This window comes from Protopterus annectens, chromosome 15.part0 (genome assembly GCF_019279795.1).
Source record: "Protopterus annectens isolate FY-2018-M chromosome 15.part0, PAN1.0, whole genome shotgun sequence".
Taxonomy (NCBI): domain Eukaryota; kingdom Metazoa; phylum Chordata; order Ceratodontiformes; family Protopteridae; genus Protopterus; species Protopterus annectens.
The window spans coordinates 382,563,053-382,590,279 of NC_056749.1; the positions used below are offsets into that span (position 1 = coordinate 382,563,053).

The following is a 27,227-nucleotide window of genomic DNA, read 5'->3' on the forward strand; positions in this document are numbered from 1 at the left end:
CCCAAACTGATGTTTTCCTGGTGCTACAATTTTCCTTTTTAAAGGTTGCTTTTGCACATTTATCAAGACCAAATGACATTCCAATATAATCTGAAAATCTTTTGACAAACTGCAGCTGTGCTTTCAGTTCCTCATCTGATCAGCTATACAATTTTAAATCATCAACAAAGAGAAGATGAGAAGTCAATAGACTTTGTTGTTTTATAGAAGCCAAATTATAGCCATGACCTAAGCTGTTAAGTAAACAGCTTAATGGATTAATGGCAAGGCAAAATAGCAACTGTGACAGGGAGTCACCCTGGAATATCCCCCTTTGGATTTTTATCCCTAGGATAATAATCTGTCCTTTATCATGGCTTATTTGCAAAGTGGTCTGCTACTGTTTCATGGCTATTGTAATGTAATCAATCAGTGTAGGATGTACCTTATATATTTTTAAGCACTCTTTTATCCATGAATGTGGGATACTATCAAAAGCTTTTTTATAGTCAATCTATGCCATACTTAGATACTTCCCTTTCTTACAGTTCTCCACTATAACTTTATTTAAAAACAAATGATCCTTTATTCCATATGACTTTCTTTTATTGCCCTTTTGTTCTACTACGATAATTGAGTTTTCTTCTAAATGACTATAAACTCTGTCGGCGTCAACCCCGTGTATAGTTTATATGTCGTCAGAAGACAAGTTATTGATCTATAATTTTTAGGGTAGCTTGCAGGTTCACTCTTAAGTAAGAGCATTGTTTTTCCTGCTGTTAACCAGTGCGGTGTCTGTTCGGGGTGTGCATATAAATATTTCTTACTTATGGCTAGATCCTCGTGTAAAGAAGTTAATACTTTAAGCCAAATGTTAGGTACTGCATCTGGGCCTGTGGTTTTCCAATTAGAGACATTTCTCAACTTTATTTCAAGCTCTCTTACTGTTATTTCATCTGATTTCATATCCTGTACCTTTAAGCTTCTTATTTTTTCTTTTATTTCTTCTATGCATTTGGCATCTTTGTTATGTTCCACAGGATCTTCATAGATACTTCTCCAAAATGTATCTACTTCCTCTTTTTTCGGCAGTCTATCAATTCCTTTTACCTTATTTCCCAATTTTCTATAAAACTTTTTTGTGTCATTAGTAAATTGCTTATTTTGTGTTTTTCCCTTATATTTACGTTCGTATCTTCTGAGTCTTTCCGCCTGGGTGAACATAGCAGCAATCTACAAAGAACAGTTCTACATGGCTATGCAAATAAGGCCAGCAAATGTGCAGGTCTTTTAATAAACACACCTACCTACAGCAAATGGGTGAAGTAACCGAGGATAAGCATTAAGCAGACTTGTGTGTATAAGGCACCTTTTACATTTATGAATTGCAGTAATATGCCAATGTCTAACGGCCTCGTTTGCCTACAAAATACATAAAGGACTTTGAGCTTACATAGGTAAGTTTAACAGCAACATATTACCTGGGAATTATTGGAGTTACACAGCAATTAAAAATTAAGTAATTTCATAAGAAAAGTATAGGAAACCAATGTATTTATTTATTTATTTTTGTGGATTGGGAAAGTCTGACTGATACCCCTTTTCAGCAGAGGCCCATGGAGAAACGCTCTAATATTTGCATTTGTAGGCAATATACATTATATTTTCATTTACCACATTGTATATAATATATATGTATGAAATAGTTCAAAATGAAGGTGAGATTATTGAGTTCAGTTAAAAAAAAAAGCTTGTTTCATATGGTGGGGTAAGCTGTCATTAGTAAACAGGAAATCATTACAGTAGCAGTGGACATGATTAGTGATCACTAAGAAAATTAACTTTAGGGCTTTTAGTGATTATGCATACTTGGTAAATGCACTATAGTGGTAAGTCTATTTTGTTGGTTGCAAATTTGTTTCTACCGGGAGATCCTTTAGTGGTACTGACAGTATTATGATTACAGAATGTGGTAGGGGATAATGAAAGGAGGGATGTTTCAAACTGCTTTATTTATTATTGTGAGTATACTCATGATAGTGCAAACCTTACGTCAGCACAACTTTACTTGGCTGGATTCTGCATGCGTATATCATTATGGGGGTTCTGCCAATTAATTTTTTTTCTGAGGATGGCAGATGTTGTTTGACTGATGATTATGTGAAACATTTTTGTGCATGGCTGTGGCATTCTATATGCAATGACAGTACAGAAAAAGGGATCAAGGCAGAGAAAGTACAACTAAAATAATTTTTATGGGTCAGCAAACATCTATGTGGATTTCAAAGCAGATGCAATAACTGCAGCTACACATTTTTCAATGGAAGTACAGACGGTGCATCAATTTGACTATGAATTGCAAGTAGGCATAATAATACTTCCTTAACAAATGCTAATTTCCATAATTTCTCATTTACATTTTATTATTTTTAATTTGCTTATGCTTATTCGAGGCCACTGTCTGTCAATGTAAATGGCTTCTATGAATCATGGCCTAGCTATGCTCATTCACAGACAGCGCAGATACCCATAAAACGTTTGTGCAGTGATTATGAATACCGGACTGGTTATTTTCAAAAATGCTGTCTGATGGAAATGTGCATCATGTTGCAAGTGAACAAAAAATAAATGACATTCAGGTTTAAATTAAACAAGTTCATTTTAGGATTAAAACCAGAAAATCTTTAGCTCATATGATTTAACACTGTATCTCAGTGTTCCATCTGCCATTGCAACTTCTTTTTTTGTTATTTTTTGGCTTCCTAGTGTTTGTAATGATTTACATGAATCTCAGTTCAGTATTAGATTTTCTTTAAGTCTCTTTTCATGTCTCTTTCCTTTACACAGTTCTACCTCAAGATGAAGGCATTCAGCTTATGAGGGATACATTCAACAGTCAAATCAGCCTATAGAAATTTGGAATCAAATAACATTTGCCTGTTTATGAACATCACTTCAAATAATATAATAGTTAAATTTGATAATTAATGCTATATGCAAGTTCAAGGTAATGCCATGAGGCAATTATGTCCCCCACACTTACTCAGTCACAAGGGGGGGATTGGCATGATTATCCCATGGCATTAACTTGAACTTGCACCAGCTTGTTTCAGAGCACTGTATTTGTTATTACTGAAACACCTAACAAAATAATTCTGTTTAGCAGTACAATCAAAGAAAGATTTTAGATTATATTTGAAATGCAATAAAATCTCACTGATTTCAGAATTAGAAATTTTCTCAAAAGTTGCAACAGCTGCATGTTCTCTTAGTAAATAAGTACTTGTCCTCTGAAAAGAATGACCTTGTCACAAGTCTCCATTTCTTCTTGGGGTGTGTTAAAATGAATGTTATAGATTCTGAATCATCATCTTTGGTACATCAGCCAGATGAGATTCTACCTATGAATTATGTTATGAAAATGCAAACCTTATGCAGATTCCTTGACTGTACTTCACATCCTGGTTTAATGCTAGGAGTAGGGATAATGCACATTAGACAAAACAGTCAAGAAAATTTTTGATGAAATGCAAAGAACAATAAATATTTTCAAATATCAGCCACTGTTAACAGTTATAGTCTTGAAAGCAAGTGCCATGACACAGTTCTATAACAATTAACAAGGCATGTTTATTGTTTTGCACTGGTACTTTCAAAGTAGATCATTAGTGGCTGTAGCAATGAAAACTAATAAAGCAGTCAGGTTGTTTGATGTGGTACTTTGATCTGATTTCAAGTTTCATTTCAGACGGCAGAGTTCAACTCCCACATGGCACTTATATTGTTCATTATTTAATTTTATATATGTAAGTCATATAAATGAATAAAAATTAATCCAGCTTTCTAGTTGACTGTATGATCTATACAAAAGTGCATAATCAAATCTCAGATAATTAAAATATAATAATCTTATTTTCTGATAATTACTTCAACCAACTAAGCCATCAAATACCGGGTTACTTTACATATAATCTTACTCATATGCAACCTACTATATTTATGCACACAAAGAAAGAAAAGCCGAAGATTTTCTCAAATAGCTTTTATTTTCCCTGGTGCTTCAGCATGGAGCCTTCTCACAGTGCTAAAACTTCATCTCAAAGGACCACGGAGAAAAAGAGTAATTTTAGACAACTTTCAGGTGTTTTTTTTATGCATGTAATCTTTGCACATTCATTTTCTGATCTGGGCAGCCTTATCTAGTATACAAGTCATTAACTGTAGTTACCTATTTGCTAGGAGGGGTAGTATGTACATTACTCATTTTACTACATTTAGCAATATATACATATATATATATATATATATATATATATATATATATATATATATAGTGGTACAGCGGTAGCATTGTCGCCTCACAGCAAGAGGTTCTCACGTTTGATTCTTGTCTAGAGCACCTTCTATGTGGAGTCTGCCATATCCTCCCCATGCTCAAGTGGCATTCGAAAGACATGCGTGAATGGGCGTGCCATCGTTGAAGGTTGGGCGTCGGGCTGACACCTCGGCACCATAAAAATCTACTGCCAATCATTAGCAAACTGGAGTTCTGCTGTGGCGACCCCTAACTGGGAAAAGCCGAAAGAAGAACAGACAAATATATATATATATATATATATATATATATATATATATATATATATATATAGGTATAGATATGTGTGTGTGTGTGTGTGTCTATATATATATATATATATATATATATATATATATATATATATATATATATATATACACATATATATATATATATATATATATATATGTATATATGGATTTGTATCACTTCACCTAAAGAACATTTCACTGACAAGTAGTACTCTAAGGCAAGTCAAAGGTACATGTCCTTTTCCCCACTGTAGTGCGATTCTGGTGTTAGCATATATAGTTAGGGGTTATTGGGGGTGTTGGCTTTTACCAAATTATGTAAAACAAAAGCAGACAACGTAAAACCAAAATAGGTGGGGGTGGGCTATTATTAAAAAAATCCATAATTTATATCTTTCAAACAGGATCAGCACAGCTAAATTATCCTTACAAGTTTAATATTTCTAGTTGCATATTACAGAGCCATGCATGTCCAGTCCCCTCCCCCAATCTAAATCAGCATCCAGTCACTGAACTAAAACTCTTAATATCCCTCCAAAGGGTGATTATCATTGTGGACAGTCTTTATGCCCCAGTAAATACACTATGACAGCCATTTCCATAAATGTGCTGCCACATAACTTAGGATAGAGTTCCCCCCGATGGTTGTTTCATTAATTTTATTTCTGCCTTTTGCACAAATTGGGCAACACCCCTTGCCTTATTCCTGAGGAGTGTATATTTATAATTTTCTATTTTATTTAACATTTGTTTACCGAGAATGTCAGACTTGGAACAAAGACAATTTTAGTGGAGGCCTAGGGAGAAATGCCCCAGATGCATATCCTTGTGACATGGGAGGAAACCGGAGTACCCGGAGGAAACCCACACAAGCACAAATTGGAGGACATACAGACTCCACACAGAATGTACCCAGCCGAGAATCGAACCGGAGAAACTATTGCTGTGAGATGACAATGCAACCACTGCACCATCCTTAAGATTGCAAGACATCATGGACAGAAGAAAAAACAGAAAAAAGCATTTCTGCTGGTTGTGTGAAAAGTGGTATTCATCATCATATCCAAATGGAGAAAAATCTGCAATAATTCCAATGGAGTCTGAAATAGTATTGACAAAAAATCTTTTCTATTACATCGTTAGAAAATATTAAACCAGGTTGACGTCACTCCCTGAAAAAATGCTCCCATGAACCTCTGCCAACTTCACTACATCAACAATATTTGGCCAGTGCTTACAGAGACATTTGCTCTTTGCAGCCTGCTCTTTTTAAATTAGCTGTACAAGTATTTTCAGGCAACTATTTTCAATTGCATAGCTTTTGTCACATGCCTTGAAAGGAAGGAAGTCTTATACAAAACCATCTGAGAGAACCAAATAACTTAGCACACCTATCTCTACATTTATCCACTGTGCTGTCCACTGCCTCCATGTTAAGTATTTATGATGGCTATGCTAATTATCCTGTTGAGAAGTGGGGAGTCCTACTTAACTACCGTTAAAAATGTCATCAGCTTGGGCTAGATTCTAATAAAGAGCTCAAATGTCTTTGATTCTTTAGTCAATGTAGTTCAATATCTGGGCTTCATTTCAATGAAAGTCTCTTTCTGCAGCTTCCCAGCCCACCTAATTATCAACCTAATTTGCTACCAATATGTTATTAAAAACTTCTTGTGGTTCCAAATAGTAGGTCCAGCCTCTCCTGGCATCTTTATTGGATCTGTATAATAACCCATGGGTGCATTCTGTCGCACTTGAGAATATGCTTTGAATTAAATAATGCTGTCTCAGGAAACCTGTGTTACCCAAGTCTTGCTTTCTATTACTGCCAAATGGTTACTCTACTACTGACCACATTTTATTCATTTTTATCATTCATATCAAAAATCTTAGAGAAACGTGTGTATAAGCAAGTCATGGAACACTTACTTCAAGAAAATCTGCTCACCCCCCACACAACATGGCTTTCATCCAAAACATAGCACCACCACAGCCCTCCTATCTTTTATCAACACTATTTCTTAGGTCAGAGATTAACTAGTGTCATGCTTATTTCTAGATCTCCAAAGCATTTGACACATTCTCTCACACCTTTCTTCAGGACAAACTCACTAATCTAAACTTCTCCACTTCTACCATTGCCTGATTTACTAGTTACCTCATGGATAGATTACAATCGGTCAAATGGCTCTCTGCTCTCTCCCCTTCTTTCCATTCCCCAAGGATCTATTCTTGATCCACTATCTTCAATAGTTTTACTAATCTACTCTATACCTCCTGCCCGCAGTCATCCCTTGTCCAATATGCAGATGTCTCTACAGTCATTACCATTCCAGACACCCTCTCTGACTTAAATTCTATTACTCAGAATTCCTTCAACTCTGCTGAAACCTGGCTCACTAACAGCCAGCTAATTCTGAATCCTAAGAAAAAAAAAACAAAAAAACTTTTACTTTTCCTTCCCAAAAACCTAAACCACCTTAAGTCCACTTTCTAAATAAAACACTTATCACAGTTGAACCTGATACAAAACTTCTAAGGGTCATGATAGATGATCAATAGAAATTTGATTTGCATGCTAACAATTGTATTAAAACATCCCATCAAAAACTTGGCCTGTTAAACCAAAATAGTATTATACCACAAAAGACTACCTAAAAGTAACTGGTCATGCCACTGTACTCACCCTCCATAAACTGTCTTCCTCTCCTACATAGCTTACAGTCTGCCCCTCCTTATTTTTATTTCTGTTATATATCAGCTGTCTTAGTCATCTTATCTAGATAATTATCTGTCACTCAATCTTAACAAAAATATTTCTTCGAATATACTACCTGGATTATCTATACCACCTGCAACTACCTTGCTATACTAAGAAACGTAGCATACTGTTTCAACATATACCTCAAGTTAAATGTCAACTTTAACTATGTAAATAATTTGTTATGCTTCTACTGTTCCAACTTGAAAATGGCAATGTTTTTTGTTTACAATACTACATATCATTGTTATTGTAAATTGTGGAGCTTTTCTCCCCAGGCCTCTTCTGAAAAAGGGCTATCAGCTCAGTTGGATAAACCTTTACCTGATACAAAACTTCTAAGGGTCATGATAGATGATCAATAGAAATTTGATTTGCATGCTAACAATTGTATTAAAACATCCCATCAAAAACTTGGCCTGTTAAACCAAAATAGTATTATACCACAAAAGACTACCTAAAAGTAACTGGTCATGCCACTGTACTCACCCTCCATAAACTGTCTTCCTCTCCTACATAGCTTACAGTCTGCCCCTCCTTGTTTTTATTTCTGTTATATATCAGCTGTCTTAGTCATCTTATCTAGATAATTATCTGTCACTCAATCTTAACGAAAATATTTCTTCGAATATACTACCTGGATTATCTATACCACCTGCAACTACCTTGCTATACTAAGAAACGTAGCATACTGTTTCAACATATACCTCAAGTTAAATGTCAACTTTAACTATGTAAATAATTTGTTATGCTTCTACTGTTCCAACTTGAAAATGGCAATGTTTTTTGTTTACAATACTACATATCATTGTTATTGTAAATTGTGGAGCTTTTCTCCCCAGGCCTCTTCTGAAAAAGGGCTATCAGCTCAGTTGGATAAACCTGGTCAACAAATGTAAAATAAAAAATAAAATAAATAAAAAAATCTATTTTTGAACTGTTAGTAATGGATGATTCCAAGTGATATAAACTTCATCATTTTGTATGATGCTTTGTGGCTCATGTTTCCATTGGTTTTCCGCTACTGCAATATTATAATGTTTGCACAATACCCCAAAGCAACAGTCTTGCTACATTACTATGCCTTTCAGTATACAATCCTTCCACCATTAGTATATCACAACCAGCAACTTGTGCAACTGTTTCCAATTCTGTTTTACAAAACCTACATTTGTCTGTTTCTCCCACATGTTCAATGGACTTTGTAAACCAGTGTGTACGGGGTCTATATTACGCTATCAAAAAATGTATTCATCTAACACATTTTTGCAGACCAATAAACAGAGAAAACACAAATCTCTGAACAGCCATTTCAGCAAATCTTTTCCAAGGAGAAAAAATCACTTGGCCAAACAAAAACAAAAACAAAACAAACTTTCAAACCCTACAAAGTGGGGGGATTCACCCCCACACCCCCCTAACTAAATATACCACCTGCAAAATCGCACTACAGTAGGGAAAAGAGGAATTTCCCAATGATAGCCAAGTGCTTTTCCCCAGGGAAAACATTTTGCTGAAGTGGCCATTTGGAGATTTGTGGTTTCGCTGTTTATTGATTGGTGAAGACATGTTCGATGAACACGTTTTTTGATATTGTAATATAGACCCTGTGTATGTAGTCTACTATCTTTAGCCTCCAATATTAACTTTTTGTCCTTTGGTTTAAATTCACCTCTCCTTAACCATTCCGGAATTCGCTACATTTGAGTCTTGTGAATTCCACAGATATGTATGCAGTCCCACTATGGCAGATCAACACATGTAATCAGTTTCGAGGAGGCCCATACCTCCTTCAGAATGGCGAATACACAGTCTTGGTATGCATGGATTTTTATAAATTATTTGGAACATGAAGCATCCTACTTGTTTTCCTGTGCAAACTATCCAAAATCTTTTTGGACCAGACAATCACTTCAAAACTGTAAGTTAGGACAGGAAGAGCAAATTGATTTACAGCTTAGTCTTTGTTCCTAGATGTCAGTGTAGTTTTAAGTATTAATTTAAGCCTTCTAAAATATTCCTTACAGAGTTTTATTCAAATTGTTCATGTTTTATTATTGATCATTCATCAATTCCCAACTATTTATACACACCCTCTTGCTCAATTTCTTTTATATCACGTTTCTCTCCCAAACTGATATTTTCTTGGTGCTGCAGCTTTCCTGCTTTAAAGGTTGCTTTTGCACATTTATCCAGACCAAATGACATTCATATATCATCTGAAAAAGTTTTGACCACTTGCAGTTGTGCTTTCAGTTCCTCATCTGATGAACTATACAGTTTTAAATGATCGACAAAGAGAAGATGAGAAGTCTTTACACTTTGTTGTTTTTTGGGAACCAAGTTATAACCATGACCTAATCTGTTAAGTAGACATCTTAATGGGTTAAGGGCAAGACAACAGAGAAGTGGTGAAAGAGAGCCACAGTGAAATATCCCCCTTTAAATTTTTATCCTTGGAATAATAATTTGTCTTTTATCATAGCTTAACTACAGAGTGGTTTGCCACTGTTTCATGGTCACTAATGTAATCGATCAGTGCAGGTGTATTGTTTTTAGCCAGGCTGGTATCTGTTCAGGGTGTGCATAAAAATAGTTCTTACTCATGGCTAAATTTTCATGTAAAGATGTTAATACTTTTAACAAGGAGTTAGGACTGCCTCTGGGCCTGGATTTTTCCAGCTAGGAGCTTTACGTAACTTTGTTTCAATCTCTCTGGCCGTTACTTCATCCCATTTCATATCCTGTACATTTGAATTTCTTAGTCTTTTACTTCTTCTATCCATTCACCATCTTTGTTATATTCCACAGGGTCTTCACAAATATTTCTCCAAAATGTATCCATTCCTTTCTTTTTTTTTTTTGGTGGTGTTTTGATTCCTTTTGCCTTGTTTCCCAAACTTTTTTGGGTCATCAATAAATTGCATATTGTCCACTTTTCTTTTATATTTATCAAAATATCTTCAAAGTTTTTCTGCTTGCACTATTTTTAGTTTATTATTTGCGAAAGTGCACAAAAGATCCTGCTTATTACTTTTATCATGTCCATCTTTCTGAGTATTTTTGATCTGTTCCCTCTGCCATAATCTAACGGTAACATTTCTTGTCTTCATTGCTTTATAGTTTTCTCTATTCAATACTTCCACGATAGCGTTTGATTTCTCCACTTCTTCTCCCTTATTACCCTGTATTTTATCTGTTATTAATTTTACGGTACAGTAATATGTCCTATTTACTTGTTATCTCTCATAAATTTCTGTGGACAGTTCTAATTAAAATTTCTGTGGACATTTGTAATTACCGTGTTCCTTTATTTTATCAGACTTTTAACTTTTGGGGTTTTATTAACTTTCTGTAATATTGTTTCTTTCACTGATCTTAATATGTCTGTCCATCTCTATTAAATCAAGCAACTCTTTTCTTAGGGCATTTTTCTCTAAACTGAGGGCATATTCTTTGTTCTTCATTTCCTGCAGGCATTCTCTAGGCAGTTCCACAGCATCTTCCTGTGCCACATTCTCTTTGGTTTCATCCTATCTCATCCAGTGCTCCTTTCATATGGGAACTCACTGGCCTATTACCCCACAACATCGGTTGTGTCAAAGTTGCTACAGTTTCCTGTTTCTCCCTTGCAACTCCAACTGGATGTTTACACTGGTTTCCTACAGAAGGCTCCAAAGTATCTTCATCTGGCAACTGATGTTTCTCACTCCACTGGTTTTGCCTTAATTGGGTGAACCATTGCTCTATCCTGCTGTGATGTTTTCTGCATTAGATTTTCTACACTAAATCCTTCATTCCTCAGGTAATCCATAACCTCAGTTTCTATTTCTTGAACTTCTCCATTACTAATCCTCTTTTCTTCTCTTCGTCTTTTTCTTATTTTTTGTGTTGTAAAATTTTCCATGTCTGGATGCCTTTGCCTATATTTCTCTTCAAATATCTTTGGAGCTGCTCTTTTTCTTTTATTTTTGTTTTCTCTGTTGCATAAACATTGCACCATATTAAATCTCTTTTTCTTTCCCATGTCCATATTTCTTCTTCAGATGTCTTCTGATCCTCCTGTTTCTCCTTACTTTGGAGATTCATTGTTCCATCATGATGTGATGTAACTTGTGTTAAACTTTCAACACTAAATCCTTCATTACGCAAGTGTTCCATAACATCGACTTCTATTTTTTTTACCTTCTACTTTATCAATCTTCTATTCTACATTCCCTCTTTGTGATCTTATTTTTTATTGTGAAATTTTCCATATCTGGATGCCTTTGCCTGTATTTCTCTTCAAATATATTCGGGGCTGCCTTTTTTTTGTTGATTAGTTTGGCTTTCTCCTTTGCATAAATATTGCACCATATCAGATCTCTCCTTCTTTCCCATGTCTATATTTCTTTTTTTATACCTTTCAAAAGTCTCTAGATTTTGTTCTTTCTAGTTTTGTGCTTCCAGAGTTGTTTCTTTGTTTTTCATAAATCTGTTGTATTAATGAGCAAAAACATTTTATTTGAAGCTTGACAGTTTTTCATGTGGAAGGATTTTTCTTTTCTCTAATTTCTCTCAATCTCTCTGTATATTGTCTCTCTGGAAATTCTGGGCTTCTTGCATAATAGTAACAAACACATCATTTCTTTCTTGCCTTCAATAGTCCACTCTATCATCTTTATGGCTCTTCTTTGACCTATCAGTTTTTGTGAGTTTTGTGGACTGTTACTTCCTTCTACAGCAGGGGTCCATCCTCCCCCTGGGCCTGGCTTAGCCCCATTCTAGAAATGTTTCTGTGTCTTGAGGATTTTACACTGCCATTTTTCCCAGTCCTGGCACCAGTGCATCTACCAGGATTGCGTACTTTTTTATCTTGGGTCTTGTGCACCCAGCTATCTTTTTTATGTTTTACCCTACTTCTGTCTATGACATACGCTATATAAATGCAGTCTATATATCAGTGTCATCTTGGTGAGATTTTGTAAATAAACAGGGCCCACCTCATGAAGGTAGTCACCAAAACTTGAAGATGAATTCAGTTTCCGCAATACTCCTCTCTTTTGCTTGCTGACTTATCTCTCCATTCAGCCTCCACATACTGATGATGATGATGATGATGATGATGCAAGTCTGTAGAGACTCCTCCTGCCCCTTCACAAAGGGTGGTGTTTCCCAAGAACAACTAAAATTACTATGTTTTTTTAATTTGTTAAACAATTCTATTTCTAGTCTTTGTAAGTGCTATGCAAAAGGTACGAATACTAGATGCCCAGCATTAAGCATGTCTAACTAGTTAATGTACTTCAATATAAAGAGATGATACTAACATAACAGTTGATATTGAATGGGATTTGTTTAATCACTATGCAGTAAATGTGTCACTTAAAATAAATTTATCAAAGGCTGAAAGACTAAGCTTATTTAAAAATCAAAGAGCTCAAGCAGAAGTCACAGAGGTATGGCATTTTTGGCGAAATGGTTAGGATTGTTTATAGGTGGAAGAACATATCTAGAAACAAAATAAGCTCAGCATTGTTTTGCCACAATTAAAACATTTTATATTAAAAAAAATCAAGACTACTGTAGAAATTATACCACATACAAAGTTAACAGATGAGCTAATTATGGGATGCAAATCTGTGACCCAATGATGTTTGTACAATTTTTAGCATCCATCTAACAAATGTACGTTTTAAAAGGTGGCATATATCTGCTGTTACAAGTTCTTGATTTGATAATTATAAAATTTTACTGTATAAATGACCACTGCATGTTAGGAAAAAGATGGTTTCTTTTAGTGAAAAAAAATGGAGCAAACGTATCATACTTTAACAGCAGATATCTATTACCTTGACAGCAATGTTGTGCATGCATACGTGATAGTCATTACACCAGGTCTGCAACTTGTTGGAGAGTTAAGGATGAGATACCTACATATTTGTTTTGTTGGTTGTGAAATTAAACACACACATATACACAACATACACAGACATACATATACACATACATACACACATGCACTGTGCTTTTTATTGGGAAACACCCGTCACTCAGTTGATCATCAGTTAAGTTAAAATCAACAAGCTGATACCACCTCCAGTTAATGACCAATACAAGTAGAATGAAGATTCTGGTAATGTATTTTTCTTTGAATTGCTCATATTAGTTTAAACTTGAATTCTGTTTGAATAAATTGCCCTTATTTGCTATTACTTAGTCTGATTGCATTATATAGCTGAAAATATATATTTAGTGATTATTTTTTTGAGTAAAAACCAGATCTATGAAAGCTTCCTTCTCAAAGTTCTTCTGTAACAATGCAATAATCATGTCACAATGCCTACTATTGATCATCATGCTTTCTGTGTATATTTGTTTGGCTTGGAATATTCTGAAATGTCCTCAGCTAATTTCTCTGGTGATATCTTTGCTCTGGATTGTTTTGATTGCTATTAGAAGTACTGATTTATGATGACAGTGGCCATGAGCTTTGTCTAGACTTAGGATGGTTCTCTTATGGCTGAGTTATGAAAAAAAATGGAGACCTTTGTGGAGAGAATCATGTGATGTTGTTTTGGATGTAGATATCATCCAACAGCTTGTGGCACCATTTGTTATGGAATGCTGAATATCCCTATATCAATGTTCTCAGCAAAGAATTTGAGATTTAAAAGTTCTTACGGTCATGTCATATATGGCTTAATGATCACATCTTTCTGCTACATTATGACCTAACCTCATCCTCCATTGACTGTTAGCTTATTATTTGTTTAAAATGATTACTTTGTTACAGTTTTAGTGGCTTGCTTTTGCATCTGGTTTGTTAGCAAAATCAGTTTATGCATTTATTACCTGGCTTTACTTCTTGTTATACATTCAAAGCTAGTTCAGGTTATTGAAATACTTTTTAGTCCATATATAAATTCAATACAAGGCCACTTAATCAGTTAGGAACAGCAAAGTCTCTATTAGTATATTAAAACATTATGCAAAATCAAGCAAAAGTAACAGCTCAGCTGCCTTGGCTTTAGTGGCAAATTCAGATCCAGTTTAAATGGGTCACAATTTGAAGATTTATACCAATACAAAACAGCAATACAGCACACCAAGCAATAGCAAACTTGAATTTTTGTCTCAATAGCAAAAGCAAGCCTGAAAATAATCTTGCTTTCTCTTCTGTCATCAGAAGAAAACAGTAATTTAAATTCAAAACAAGGTAACTAAAATCAGCAGTTCCATCCATATGGCAAAAATAGTCCAGCATTTGTAAGTTTGTACACTTGACAAAATCACATGGAAAAGTGTATTTGGAGTTGACAGAAACCAAATTTTCACCATATTATTTTCAGGCTTTGCCCAGTGCAGTCAGAGCTCTACCCTGGTCAACAAACTGAAAAAATATATAGTCTTAATGTTTGAACCTCTAATATATACAGATCTATGATGTTCACCCACAACAGTAATCAGACATTTATTATTCAACATAATCTTCAAGTTGTCAACAATTCCTATCTAATAAATTCTCTGTTGGTTGATATTGGAATAAAAAAAAATTCTCTTTGTAATCCTTGCTTATCTCATGGCTGATTACCTCTGATAACCCAACCTTGAAAACTTGTAAAAACTTCAGTTCCCTATTACTAATTACATCATTTGCAATATCAAATAATCATTTAAAAAATAACTTATTTTGAGCAGACATCAACCTAGAAACTCTAGTAAATAGACCCCTAAAAACATTCTATTTCATTTCAATGGAAGACAACTTTGATACTGTAAGTAATTATTAACAAAGGTAGGCAAACCATTTTCAAATTGATCATTAATCCAGATATACAAAACATTTACACTACAACTTATTTCACCATGAGTGAACTTTAAAAATCCAGTGCTGGTACTTAAAAAAATATAAAGACACATCATTGTCCAGATTAAAAAATGTGTATAAAACATTTATAAAATGAGAAAAATTTAAAGGATGATTATATAATATTTCTCTTTCCCAGAATGCCAGCACTGAATTAGCAAACACAGGGCAAAAGTTGCTTCCCTTGAAACTACAAATAGTTGATAGCAAAATACATTTTGAACAGATACAAAAAAATGCATGTATGTAGATATATGTGTTTGTGTGTGTATGTTTGTATTTTTTTTTGGCAGGGCTAGTCACCCAGCAGTTGTTACACTGGCTTTAGATGGTGGTCACTGTTGATGCAACACCTCATCCCCATGTTAAAAATGGTAAGAAGGGAGTCGATACCAACAAATAAGCTGACATTTTATGGCATAGCATAGTAGTGCATTTCCCTTACACACTGAAATGTTTAGTAAAACTCATACGTAACAAATGAGATCAGACAGGATGACAAACTAATGAGTAACACAATGGGATAAGCTCTAATCAGCTGATTGAACTAACTTATTTCATTTTAATTAACATATCCAAGTAACTTGTACTGCACAGCAAAAAGAAAGTGAAATACTTTATTTGTATATGTTCAATTTATATGTCCTCCCTGTGGTCGCGTGGGTTTCCTCTGGGTGCTCCGGTTTCATCCCACATCCCAAAGACAGGTGGACTGGACACTCTAAAATGGCCCTACGCATGAGTGCATGCATGCGTGTGCCTTATGTGGAAGGTCAGGCACTGGGCTGGCAACTCGACACCGTAAAACTCCACTGCCAATCATGACTGGACAGGTGATCTGCTGTGGCGACCCCTAACCAGGAAAAGCGTAGGACATACACAACAATGTTTACATTTTAGGTTATCAGTATTATATTTTATTTGTAAACAATAAATTGTGAGTGCATATCATTTCCTTGATGATGCTTTCAGTCTAATGAGTATCTAAGAATTCAGCTTGAGATAAGCTCAATGGTGTCATTTTACACATAGGATAAACGACAAACTCTCCCAAGAACAAGTGGTGTAAAACAAACAATGAAGATAAAATAAAAGTAAATACACCATGCCATGGCAAAAAATAATAAAATCCAAAAACAGTTTATTGCAATGTCGGTAAGTGCTTTCACACAGAAATACGTGCTTCATCAGACCTCAAAAACAAACTAAAACACCAAACATATGTATTCTCCATATCATCAATCAAATCAATTAAAACATCAGTTTAAAAGAAACTATAAAGATTCTACATCAATTAAGAAGAAACGTCCTGCTGGCCATATATAGGTATTATGCTTCCAAATGTGATATACCTATTAAATCCCTTAAAGAGAGCACATCCCTTTAAAATAGGTTTGATGGAAGTCCTACCATTGATACCTGGATATTTTTCAGCCTGTTGACGGATTATCCAATGGAGCTCACGTTCTTCAGTGTAATTCCTAAAATCCCCAACTTGTATACTGGGTCTAACTATTTCAACAACCCTGAACCCAAATACATGATCAAAATCTACTTCTAAACAGTGTTTAGCCATGCTCAAATAGGCACAATAAAAATGCCATATTTATTTACGATCATACCATGTGACCACTGGATCTGAAACAAAGCTATATTTCAAAACAGAACATATTTAGTGAGAATGAAATTGTAGATTTCTCTAGGTATCCTTTACTGCATCAAAACTTTTCTAACAAGTAAGTAATATGATGTGGAGAATTTAAAATGGTATTTGTTGTGTGTTTTAATGCTGCACATAAAACCTCCAATAAAATATTCACAACAGAAAATGAGCATGTTTTGGGGAGGCACTAAGAATAATGAATTTATTTTCTGTATGACGGCTTTTCATTTTCAAATTTCTAAAACTAAGGGTTTCCTTTTTGCTTTTTAAAATTTCATAAGTGCCTAGAAATAACAGATAGATGCAGTGAATATAGATAAAATGTGCATTTTGAACTTGTTCTGCCAAGAGATGGTGGCCATCTGCAAAACACTAAAATCAGTACCACTTATAGTTACTAATACAGCTGCAGAATTCATTTTGATTAAAGATGTTTAGAGCAGTAGATGTGCCTGAATCTGTTGAGACACATGTATGATGTTCAAGCTCTGAAAAGCTTTTGAAGTGACCCAGCTTTGTATATCTACTGCATTAGCTGATGTGAGTCCTTCCTTCATAATGATTTCTGATAATTTCTGGGTTTTCAAATGTTTCCTGGAAAAAAGCATGTGAGATACACAACCAGAACAACACATTTTCATTGTTAAGGCAGAAAAATACAGCTGGGCATTAAGAAAATGTCAGCATCTTTGATCAATAAATTAGAATGATGTAAGAATGCAAGATTTAGCTTGTTGGGGTATTAAGGACCTTCTAGTAATTGACTAATCCACTTCTTTACCAATGAAGGGTTAGGCAAAAATAAACCATTATGATGAAGAAGACACAGAATTTTTAGCATGAACACCATCCCATCTTAACTGTTGGTCTGTCTCTGCTTAGACAGGTAGACTACAGACCACTATATGATTTAGCAATTGCCTAGTTGTGACTATAGAATTACATCTCCCAGTTAGTTCTGTGTATTAATGCTTTCAGCTGTTAACAAGCTGCTTGCTGTTGTCATGAGGACAGGGTTTGATTCTTTCCACCTCAATTTGCATGTTGTGCGACTGTGACCAAGTCATTTAACCAGATAGTGCCCCCTAGGTTATCCATAGTGCCGCACATTTGCTAACTAGGCAAGCACAATGGGCACATGTATTTATTTAAAATTGTATACAGTAAATACACAAATCCATAAATATTATATTGCCAGCTTTTATTCCTAGGGAAAGAATTAAGTTTCACTGTTTCGTACAAACTAGCACATAAGCAAATCTGAAAGACGTATATCACCAATTAATCAAATGTTTGCATTTATTACTATATAAGGGCAAGAAAACAAAGGTCGATGCTAAAGATTCTTGATTAATGAAGACCTTTCAGCCCAAAAAGGAAAGTAGTGTTTCAGAAAGAAAGAAAGAAAAAAGTATTACAAGGAAGGATATTTCTAAATAAGCAACAAAAAGGATGCCAGCTGCAAATATATATATATATATATATATATATATATATATATATATATATATATATATATATATATATATATATATATACACATACATACACACACATATGGGTTACCTTCATTTCACTGAAAGCTCATTTGACTGACATTCATTTGACGGAGACCAAATGACTGAAACTTCATTTCACTGACACTTCATTTGACTGACAGTTAATTTGACTGACAATTAGTATGAGTTGTGTCTAGAGCACTGCGAGGCAAGTAAAAGGAATATGTCCTATTCCCCACTTTACTACGACCCTGGTGTTAGTACATATAGTTAGGGGGGGTGAGGGCATAGACTCCCTACACTGGAGGGTGTGGGTGGCGCAGCCCCCCCACTTACTTTGGTTTTACTAAACAATATTAAACCAAATGCAGAGAGTATAGGTTCATAGGTTCATAGGTTCATACTTCGAGCAGTGACAGGTCAAGATTTCTCTTGAACAAGGCCATGATGGATCTAGATTTTGAGCTGGAGTTCTTTCATTGTACTCAATCATTGGTCTCTGATGTGATGAGTAAAGGGAGACTATGACTCCCTTGATCTAGATACTATCAACCTGGGTCCCCAGGTGTATAACATGAAACTAAGTGGGGGGCTGTGCCCCCTGCCCCCCCCAACTATATATACTAACTCCAGGGTCACATTACAGTGGGGAAAAGGACATATTCCTTTTACTTGCCTTACAGTGCTCTAGACACTGCCAGTATTAATTGTCAGTCAAATTAACTGTCAGTCAAATGAAGGTAACCTATATATATATATATATATATATAGATAGATATATATACATTATTTTATTTTCTTTACAGTCTCTAATCTCACTGCAACCTAATGTTCACTAATTATCTGCCCTAGTGTTTCAATGGCTAATGCAAAGATCTAGTACCTTCACCCCCCCATTAATTCCAAGTATACATCTTTTGGAACAATTATGTGAGCAAAGCATCAGAGATTGGCATAGGAGGTATAAGCTCCACAACCTTTAGAGTGAAGAGAGGGAACTTATGCATAGACTTGCCAAAGATTCCAGCATACGAATTATGAAACCAGACAAAGGAGGAAGTGTCATCATGGACAGAATTTTTTTACTCCTCAAAGATGCTGCAAATTTTACAAAATGGTAGATTTTTTATTGATTTATCATGAAATGAGGTGATTATTGCTTATCATAGTATAGACCTCATTTTGGAAGACATATTTATTGCTTATCATAGTATAGATCTAATTTTGGAAGACATATTTATTACATTTGATCAACCCCTTCACGTTAGACAATTTCTGACTGTTTGCAAGCCTAAGATCCCAGGAATTTCCAGTATCCCCAAGATTCATAAGCCAGTTACTGACCCTCCATTGCAACTTATAGTGTCACCAGCGGGTTCAAGGACTGAACCATTGGGAAAATTTGTTGATATTAAATTAAAAACATTTTTTTGTGAACAAAAGTCACATCTTAAAAGATTCATGGCACTTTTTGAACTTGATTTTAGGGTGTCCTTTTTGGTCTAATGCCCTAGTGGTGACTATCGATGGAAAGGACCTTTTTTCGGTTATTCCCCATGATGATGGACTGGACTAGTTCCACCAAGCTCTGGTTAAAGGCTCTAACCTGTACAATAATGAAATCAGTCTTATATATCAGATTATCGAACTTTTCCTGATGAACAACTTTGTATACTTCAAAGGGGAGTACTACAAACAGCACATGGGCATTGCGATTGGAGCCGCTTGTGCCCCCGTCTTTGCCAATATGGTCCTATGGTTTTGGGAAACTAATTTTGTTTTAAATTCAGTATTTGCACCTATGCTGGATTTGTATCTGAGATTTTTGAACAATATTTTTATTTTGTGAAAAGGAAGTTTGGAGGACTTCCTTAACCACTCTACTGATTTCTTGGAGTTCACTCATCACCATCATAATAACTCAATAGACTTTTTTGATGTGACTCTTTATAAGAACTTGGTGAATTTCAGATATGAATCTAATATATGTAGGAAACCAACATTTTCTAATGCCTACTTACATTTCTCTAGCCAGCATCTGATCTGGCAAAAGAAAAATTCAGTAAAAGGTCAGTTAATCAGGCTATGTAGGTTGGTTTCAGATGGTGAAGTGGTCAAAATAGAGGTTGCAAAATTGGTTGCTATGTCCTTGAAAGGGGTCAACCCAAATAATTTTTAGATAGCACCATTGATTATGTTATGGAAAACAGGGATGTTAGATATAAGCCCCTTTTCTGCAACAATGATGTGGGTACCAATTCTATTAATCTTGATGGTCAAGGAACTAACACTCCATGTGATCGACAAAACTTGTGACAAGTGTTTGTTTTACAATACAATCCAGGTATTTATTTATTACAGGACATAATTAAGAAACACTGGGCAATGGTTTTTAGATCATTGGAACTTTTGGGTAAAGTTGGGCCCAGAACCCAAATTCATTTACAAAAATAACAAAAACTTTAAGGGTATTTTTGAAAACAACAAGCAACAAATGGACGGCCACACCAATGCATGCGGAATGAAAAAATGTGGGGCCTGCTGACAATGCAGGTATATCCCGGAAGTTAGCAGTTTCCTTGTTCAAGGTTGCTCATTCTTGCTTACTGTTAAAGGTAAATATGACTATAACACCAAGGGGGTTGTTTATCTCAGTTTTTGTGCCACTTGTTCTGCTTTTTATATTGACAAAACTAACAGCCCCTTGCGTATGAGAATTTATCAGAATCTTTATGCTATTAAGAGCAAAAACACAAGTAGTGCACTTTATAAACATTCTACCACATGTCCTGGTTATAAGAAATTTGTATTTGTTATTTTGGAAAAGGTGGATGTACTAGACAGAGAGGGTGACTGGGAGACCTTAGTGTAGAAAAGAGAGCTGCATTGGCAAGATCTCTTAAATGCCACTACCCCCCAGGGCTTAATGAGTACATATCGATTAAATCTATTTTAAAGTTGAAAGCAGGTATTGTTTGATTTTTATTATGAAATGACATGCATTTTTTTAGTATACAAAGCAACTAATGCAATTTTATTATTGGCATAAACTAATATGCTTGTATATATGTTTTTTAGCTTTTAGTATTCAAAATGCACTAGGATTTTATGAAGGTAACAAAATGTTTTGTAACTTTGTATCTTGCATGTTGGCGCAACCTTTCTTAGAAAGTGAGATGTTGCATGAGATGTTGTATAACTTGCTTTGCCCTCAAGGAAGTGAGGTTAATCCCTTAAGGAAGTGATGTTTTTATGGTATTTAAAGGATGTGAGGTAGTGTATGTGTTTGTCTGATGATGTTTCAGTAGCAGTGGAAATGAAAGCACTTACATTTGTTTATTAAAATACCATTGTGTGGCTTTGGAGCAGCGCTTTTTCTTCTTGCAGTGTCACTTTTCATTGTTGGGTTTGGTTACTTTCTTAATGAAATGGGTTATAATTGAAAGGGCAGTGAAAAGCACACAGTTGGGAAAAGGACATTCCTCTTTCCTGGCAAGTGAATTAGAATTATTTACAAGGGCTATAGTGTGAGCAGAGGGGCTTGCCTCCTGTTAAAAAAAAAAAAAAAAGTTTCTAAACCAAACCTTTCGAAATCATCAAATAAGAGAGACAGTTGTCTTCAATTTTGGAGGAAGACATTAATATGATGGATATCAGATGGTCTCTAAAAACTGAAGATGTTGCTGTGTAAAACTGAACATGACTTTTATTTTTATATTTTATGTTAGTATGAGTGGAGTTGAGGATATTCTGTAGGTCTGGCAGAGGAAGTGTGCTTATTTCTAAATTTATATACATGGAGAACAAATCACCTAGAACCAAGCTGTATACAGTTAAGTGGGCTAGCACAGATGTGATCCACAGTCTGAGGTCCATGTTTTCCTTTGTAGAGATACTACACACCCCATTCGATTCCTAAAATAGCTGTCCAATATGACTCTTCCCTTTAGGCAACCACTAGATTTTGTGGTGATGCCCATAACTCTGTTCATTTCTGGATGCAGTATGCTGGCAGGCCTCTTAACATGAACTGGTAGTAATGGGTTTGAATTCAGTACCTTCCATTCTTGACACAGAGACACTCAGCTTGCTTTCAGAAGATGGGAGGAACCCCATAAAGACATCTGGAAAACATGCAAGCTCATCACCAGCAGTGAACAAATGTTAGGATCAAACCCTGCATCTTGTGTCTGTGACATGAAGATTGTATGCATTAAACCACCTGTCAGTGGTGATACTTGACATGAAACTTTAACTTCATGTACAAAATGGAGTTGATGACAGTACATATAGATTCTTAACAGAATAGACTTTTTCATTTCAGGTGTGGATGCTGGCAGGCTTAGCATATTCCAGTGCTCCAGACTATGGAGTTAAGCATCTTCAGTGTCATTGTGTTTTAGATTTAGTAGACAGCATTACACACTGAGTTTCCAGAAGGAAAGGGGTGTTTGTTTATTCCACATTATAGTTCAACACCAAGGATGTTTTTTTTCCCTTTATTTCAGTGGTAGGAACTGGCTGATTGAATTTTCACAACTATACAAAATATAGGGATTTACGCCTTTATAATTTGTTAGCTCGGCAACACTAAGTGGACGCAGAGAGATAAAGTTCACTAGGAAGGGGTTGTGGTGCTCAATAATTAGAGACTCATATTCGTCGCTGGGTGTAAGCATTAACCACCATTGCAAGCTTATTTAAGAATGAAGAAAAAAACATTGTTGTCAGGAAGCAACCCATACTTCTAATTAAAAGTATTATAAATGCTGTGTTTAGGAAACATTCTTATGTTGTATTTCAGTATATGTCACAGTCTTAGAGGCTGTGATCTCCCAGTTTCCTCAGATCCTCCTCTGCATTTCAAACTGGAGCCCCACTAACAATACAGTTGGCTCTCCTATGCTGATACTCTAGATGGCTGCCTGCATGCATAGAGTGTGTCTAAAAGCTTCTTGCAGCAACAGAACTGAGTTTCATACATGGCAAGTTGCAATATCACTAACTAGAGGATAAAGTAACTACATGATGACAAGCTATAGCCAACAGATACAGATTTGATTCAAAAGTTAATGTCTGCATGATTCGTGAATCCTCAAAAGTCCTTTAAAGAGCTCAGTGATCCTCATTGGATCTGTCCTCCTAATACTGGCAGATGGTTGGGTATACACTAAGATGAGTGTACAGATTATATTGTATCATCAAAATGTTAACACCCATTGAGCAAATTAGACCATGGCAGAGATGGAAGAATTGCTACTCCCTCACATGGGGGGGGGGGGGCATAAGAATGTACACCATAACTTCATGGTATTCAGTGAGACAGCCCTGCCTTTGGAAGGAAAATCATATAGGTATGCCTTAGCAGCATTTCTATGAGTAAAAGTAAAACTTGATTTTAATTAATCAATTAAATAATCATAAGGCTAGTTCTCACAGTTTTATAAATACAGTTTTCCTTCCTAATTAACTGTCTGCCCAGTCCTCTAAGGCATTTAAGAAAGGTAGAAAAATGCCTCAACAATCAGTTATGCTAAAGTATTATTAATATATTTAAATGTGCCTTACCCGGCAAGTTTAGTTGTATTTAAACAGAAGTTCTTTCTTGCTTAAGCTAGATCTGACTGAATTACGAGACATTACCTTTAAAGTTCGGTCGTATGCGAGCATCATATCCTGATGTTTTTCCCATTAGCTTATCTAGGAAGTCTGATGGTGACATTGGCTTGGCAGCTGTTCGGACATTGGCTTTAATCTCTTCCTTACAACACACCAACCTGAAAAACAGTAGCCAAGAACAATATGATATAACCCTAAAGTGAGTCTTTCTTTGCTACTTTGAAAGTGACAATATTTTGCAATAAAAACAACATATTTTCAGCATTTGCGAAAGTTATTTAAAAAAGATAACTGTTGTTTTCAGCTAGAGAGGTAGAGTGGGTATTATTTGTAATACTGTTTGGATATATATGCTAGCTATTGCTGTGAATTGATATTACAGCCTTATATGAACCTTTACAGTTTGTTAAAAAGTAGAAATGTGAAGCACAAATAAAAATTAATAAGAATGAGAACCATAAGGCAATAAAATGCAAATCTTTCATAATATTTATAACAAAAAAACCTGATCAATCTGCTGAGATATATTTGACCACTTGCACATTTGATCAAAGTGGGCTGATCAGAAATCATTTAAAGCACCTCAGCTAACAACTGAACATAAAACCACTATACAGCTTTAATATGAGAAAAAATACAAGTGAAATGCAACATTTCTCAAAAGTCGTATGGGCACTATTTGTGTAATAGTTTACAATCCATCCACCCAATTTTGTACACCACTTTGGAAATGGAAGAAATGTTAGAAGGAAATAAACAATCAAAAGTTGGCGATAGTTTAACTTCAGACGCACCAAGCTTTAATTTTTTTTTTTATCAGATATTTTTAATAATGACAACAAATTTGCTATTAAGTGAACTGAAGCAAATAAGCATAAAATGGTTTGGAATTTCTGTTTTGCCCAGTAGAAAATATATTCTAAGAGTAAAAACATTACCCCCCCCCCCCCAAAAAAAAAAAATCCACTGGAAGAAATAGTTCTAATATAACAGTTTACTTGGCTGAATCTAAGCATAAATATGATCAATTAACATTTAGAAATAAATTAAAAAAAATACAGGCAGCACCTGACAACAAAGAATGCAATTTGGTGTCTTAAAAAATAGGAATCAGGTTACATAGTCTATTAATTGTGCAACATAGCATGCCTGTGATAAGATCTCTTCCTCCTCCAAACAGCTCCAGAGTCAAGGGTTTACAGTTCAAATCCAGTCTTTGTCAACACATATCTTTGTATAGTCTGTATTTCTAAGTTCCATCTCCCAAATTCATGCATTAACCATATGTCCATTTACATTTACCTGTGTCATAGTAGAAATGGGTCCAGGAAGGAGCAGTTCACTTACCTGGTTAACAAATAAATAGAGTAAATGAGCATTGCTCAGTATTACGTTGGTTTAGCTCATTTGATCAAATATAGTTTGTGCAATTTCAATTAATTAACATGTAGTACTGTAGTATTATTTGCCTAAGTCTTTGTTTTTTATGAAACAGCTATGTTTTTTGCTTTTGCTTGTATTAAGATTTAGAATGATAGTCAGTGTTATACAATGTGGGTTATAGTATGTCCCTTATGGGGTGGGAGGGATGTAGGGGGTAGCTTTACTCCTCTCTCAAGAAACACATGCAATATTAAGAATGATTATGCATATGTTTTTGTTTCATGTCTTTTCACCGCTCGAATTTCAACAATGACTTTTGAAATTAGTAATCTCTACAGCGCTGAAAATGAATATTTTGTTTGATGAGCTTGTCGTAAACAAGCTTACTAATACTCCAAAATGTTATATAACAGAATGAAAAATGATTAAGAATCCACTGAAAGCCAAAACCTGAACCAATTAGCACTGAGAATGATCATATCATCATAGAGTTGATTGCCAAGCTTACAACCTGGTGACCTTCAAGAAATATGAATTACATAACTCATATTTTTCTGCTTCTCATATATGTATCAGTAGTATTTATGAAATAAAAGACTGTTTTTTTAATTGTAAGGGAAACTTGGGAGGCACCATACAAAATACTATTTGTTTCAATCACTAATATCTATCTTTACTACGGTGCAGTGGTGCAGCAGTGGCATTGTCACCTCACAGCACGAGGTTCTCTGGTACGATTCTTGGCTGGGGTGCCTTCTGTGTGGAGTCGGCATATCCTTTTCCTCAGGGTGCTCCGGTTTCCTCCCACATTAATAAGACATGTGTCTGGAGCATTTCTCCCCAGGCCACTGCTGAAAATTGGCTTTGTTCCAAGTTGGACTTTCCCGGTAAATAAATGTTACATAAATACTAAATAAAAAGTATTATATTAGACTGTTCAATTTGAAGTTAGTGTCTCCAATTATGTTCAAAGCCTAGGTTTTTAAACAGAACCAAATCAGATATTGCTTTATGGTCCAGGTAACAGTTGCCTCTTAGAAATCTGTTAGAAGCAAATCCTAAAGCCTTTCTAAATAGTCTACAGAAAAAAAACCTTGTGATTCTTCAAGAAGGATTTAATATACCTTTTGAAATGGTTTCCAACAGGTTATTTGAAGGCTGAAAAAAATTTAAATTTTGTTCAATAATGAGTCAGATCAGTGGGGCATAATGTGGTTCAGTGATCTCCCTAAATCAATCAGACAACCACATTTTGGAAGATATATGTTCTATATTTTGAGCAAGGTATATCACTTCCTAACTCTTTAGTGATGGAGCCAACCCTTAATGGTATGATCATTTATTGTGTAGTAACACTGTATACTTTTTTGCAAAGTCTCCTGATGGTTTATTTATTGGAATTAAAATTGAGGTCATTATTACTGCAGAAAAATACATTTTTGTAGTCCATCCTGCAGTACTTGGAGATTTTTTTTAAGTAATTATGTTTATGTTACCAAGTTTGCAGTGACTATATCTGGTTAACCTTATCCCATTTCGTATGGTTACATCAGAAGTGAATAGTCTAGAAAGAAATGTAGTGCCCTATGGCACACCACTGATGGCTACCATCTGAACAAATAGTAATGCTCTCCCCATCTTCTACAACCCTGTTGTTTAACTAGTGATGTATCCATTTAATTATGAAAGGATTGAGATTTAACACTCTTTCAGTATTCCTTTATGTGGAACACCACTGAGTTCCTTAGTATGGTCATGATAAACAGGATATACTTAGTCTTTCACTGAGTACTGGTGTTATGCTTTCAAAAGGCACCGTCTCCTCTTAAAATGCCCATATTGTTCCATACCCAACAGAAATCCCAT

General features: G+C 35.2%; 1 protein-coding gene across 1 annotated transcript in view; it reads right to left on the reverse strand.

Moving 5' to 3' along the window:
• LOC122789698 (glycine receptor subunit alpha-4-like) overlaps positions 1–27,227 on the reverse strand; it is a 2,027,820-nt gene that overhangs the window by 1,042,839 nt on the left and 957,754 nt on the right. The window contains exon 2 of the mRNA XM_044057127.1: positions 24,003–24,136. Within this exon, the coding sequence (XP_043913062.1) occupies positions 24,003–24,136 (134 nt within the window). The remainder of the gene's footprint in view (positions 1–24,002; positions 24,137–27,227) is intronic.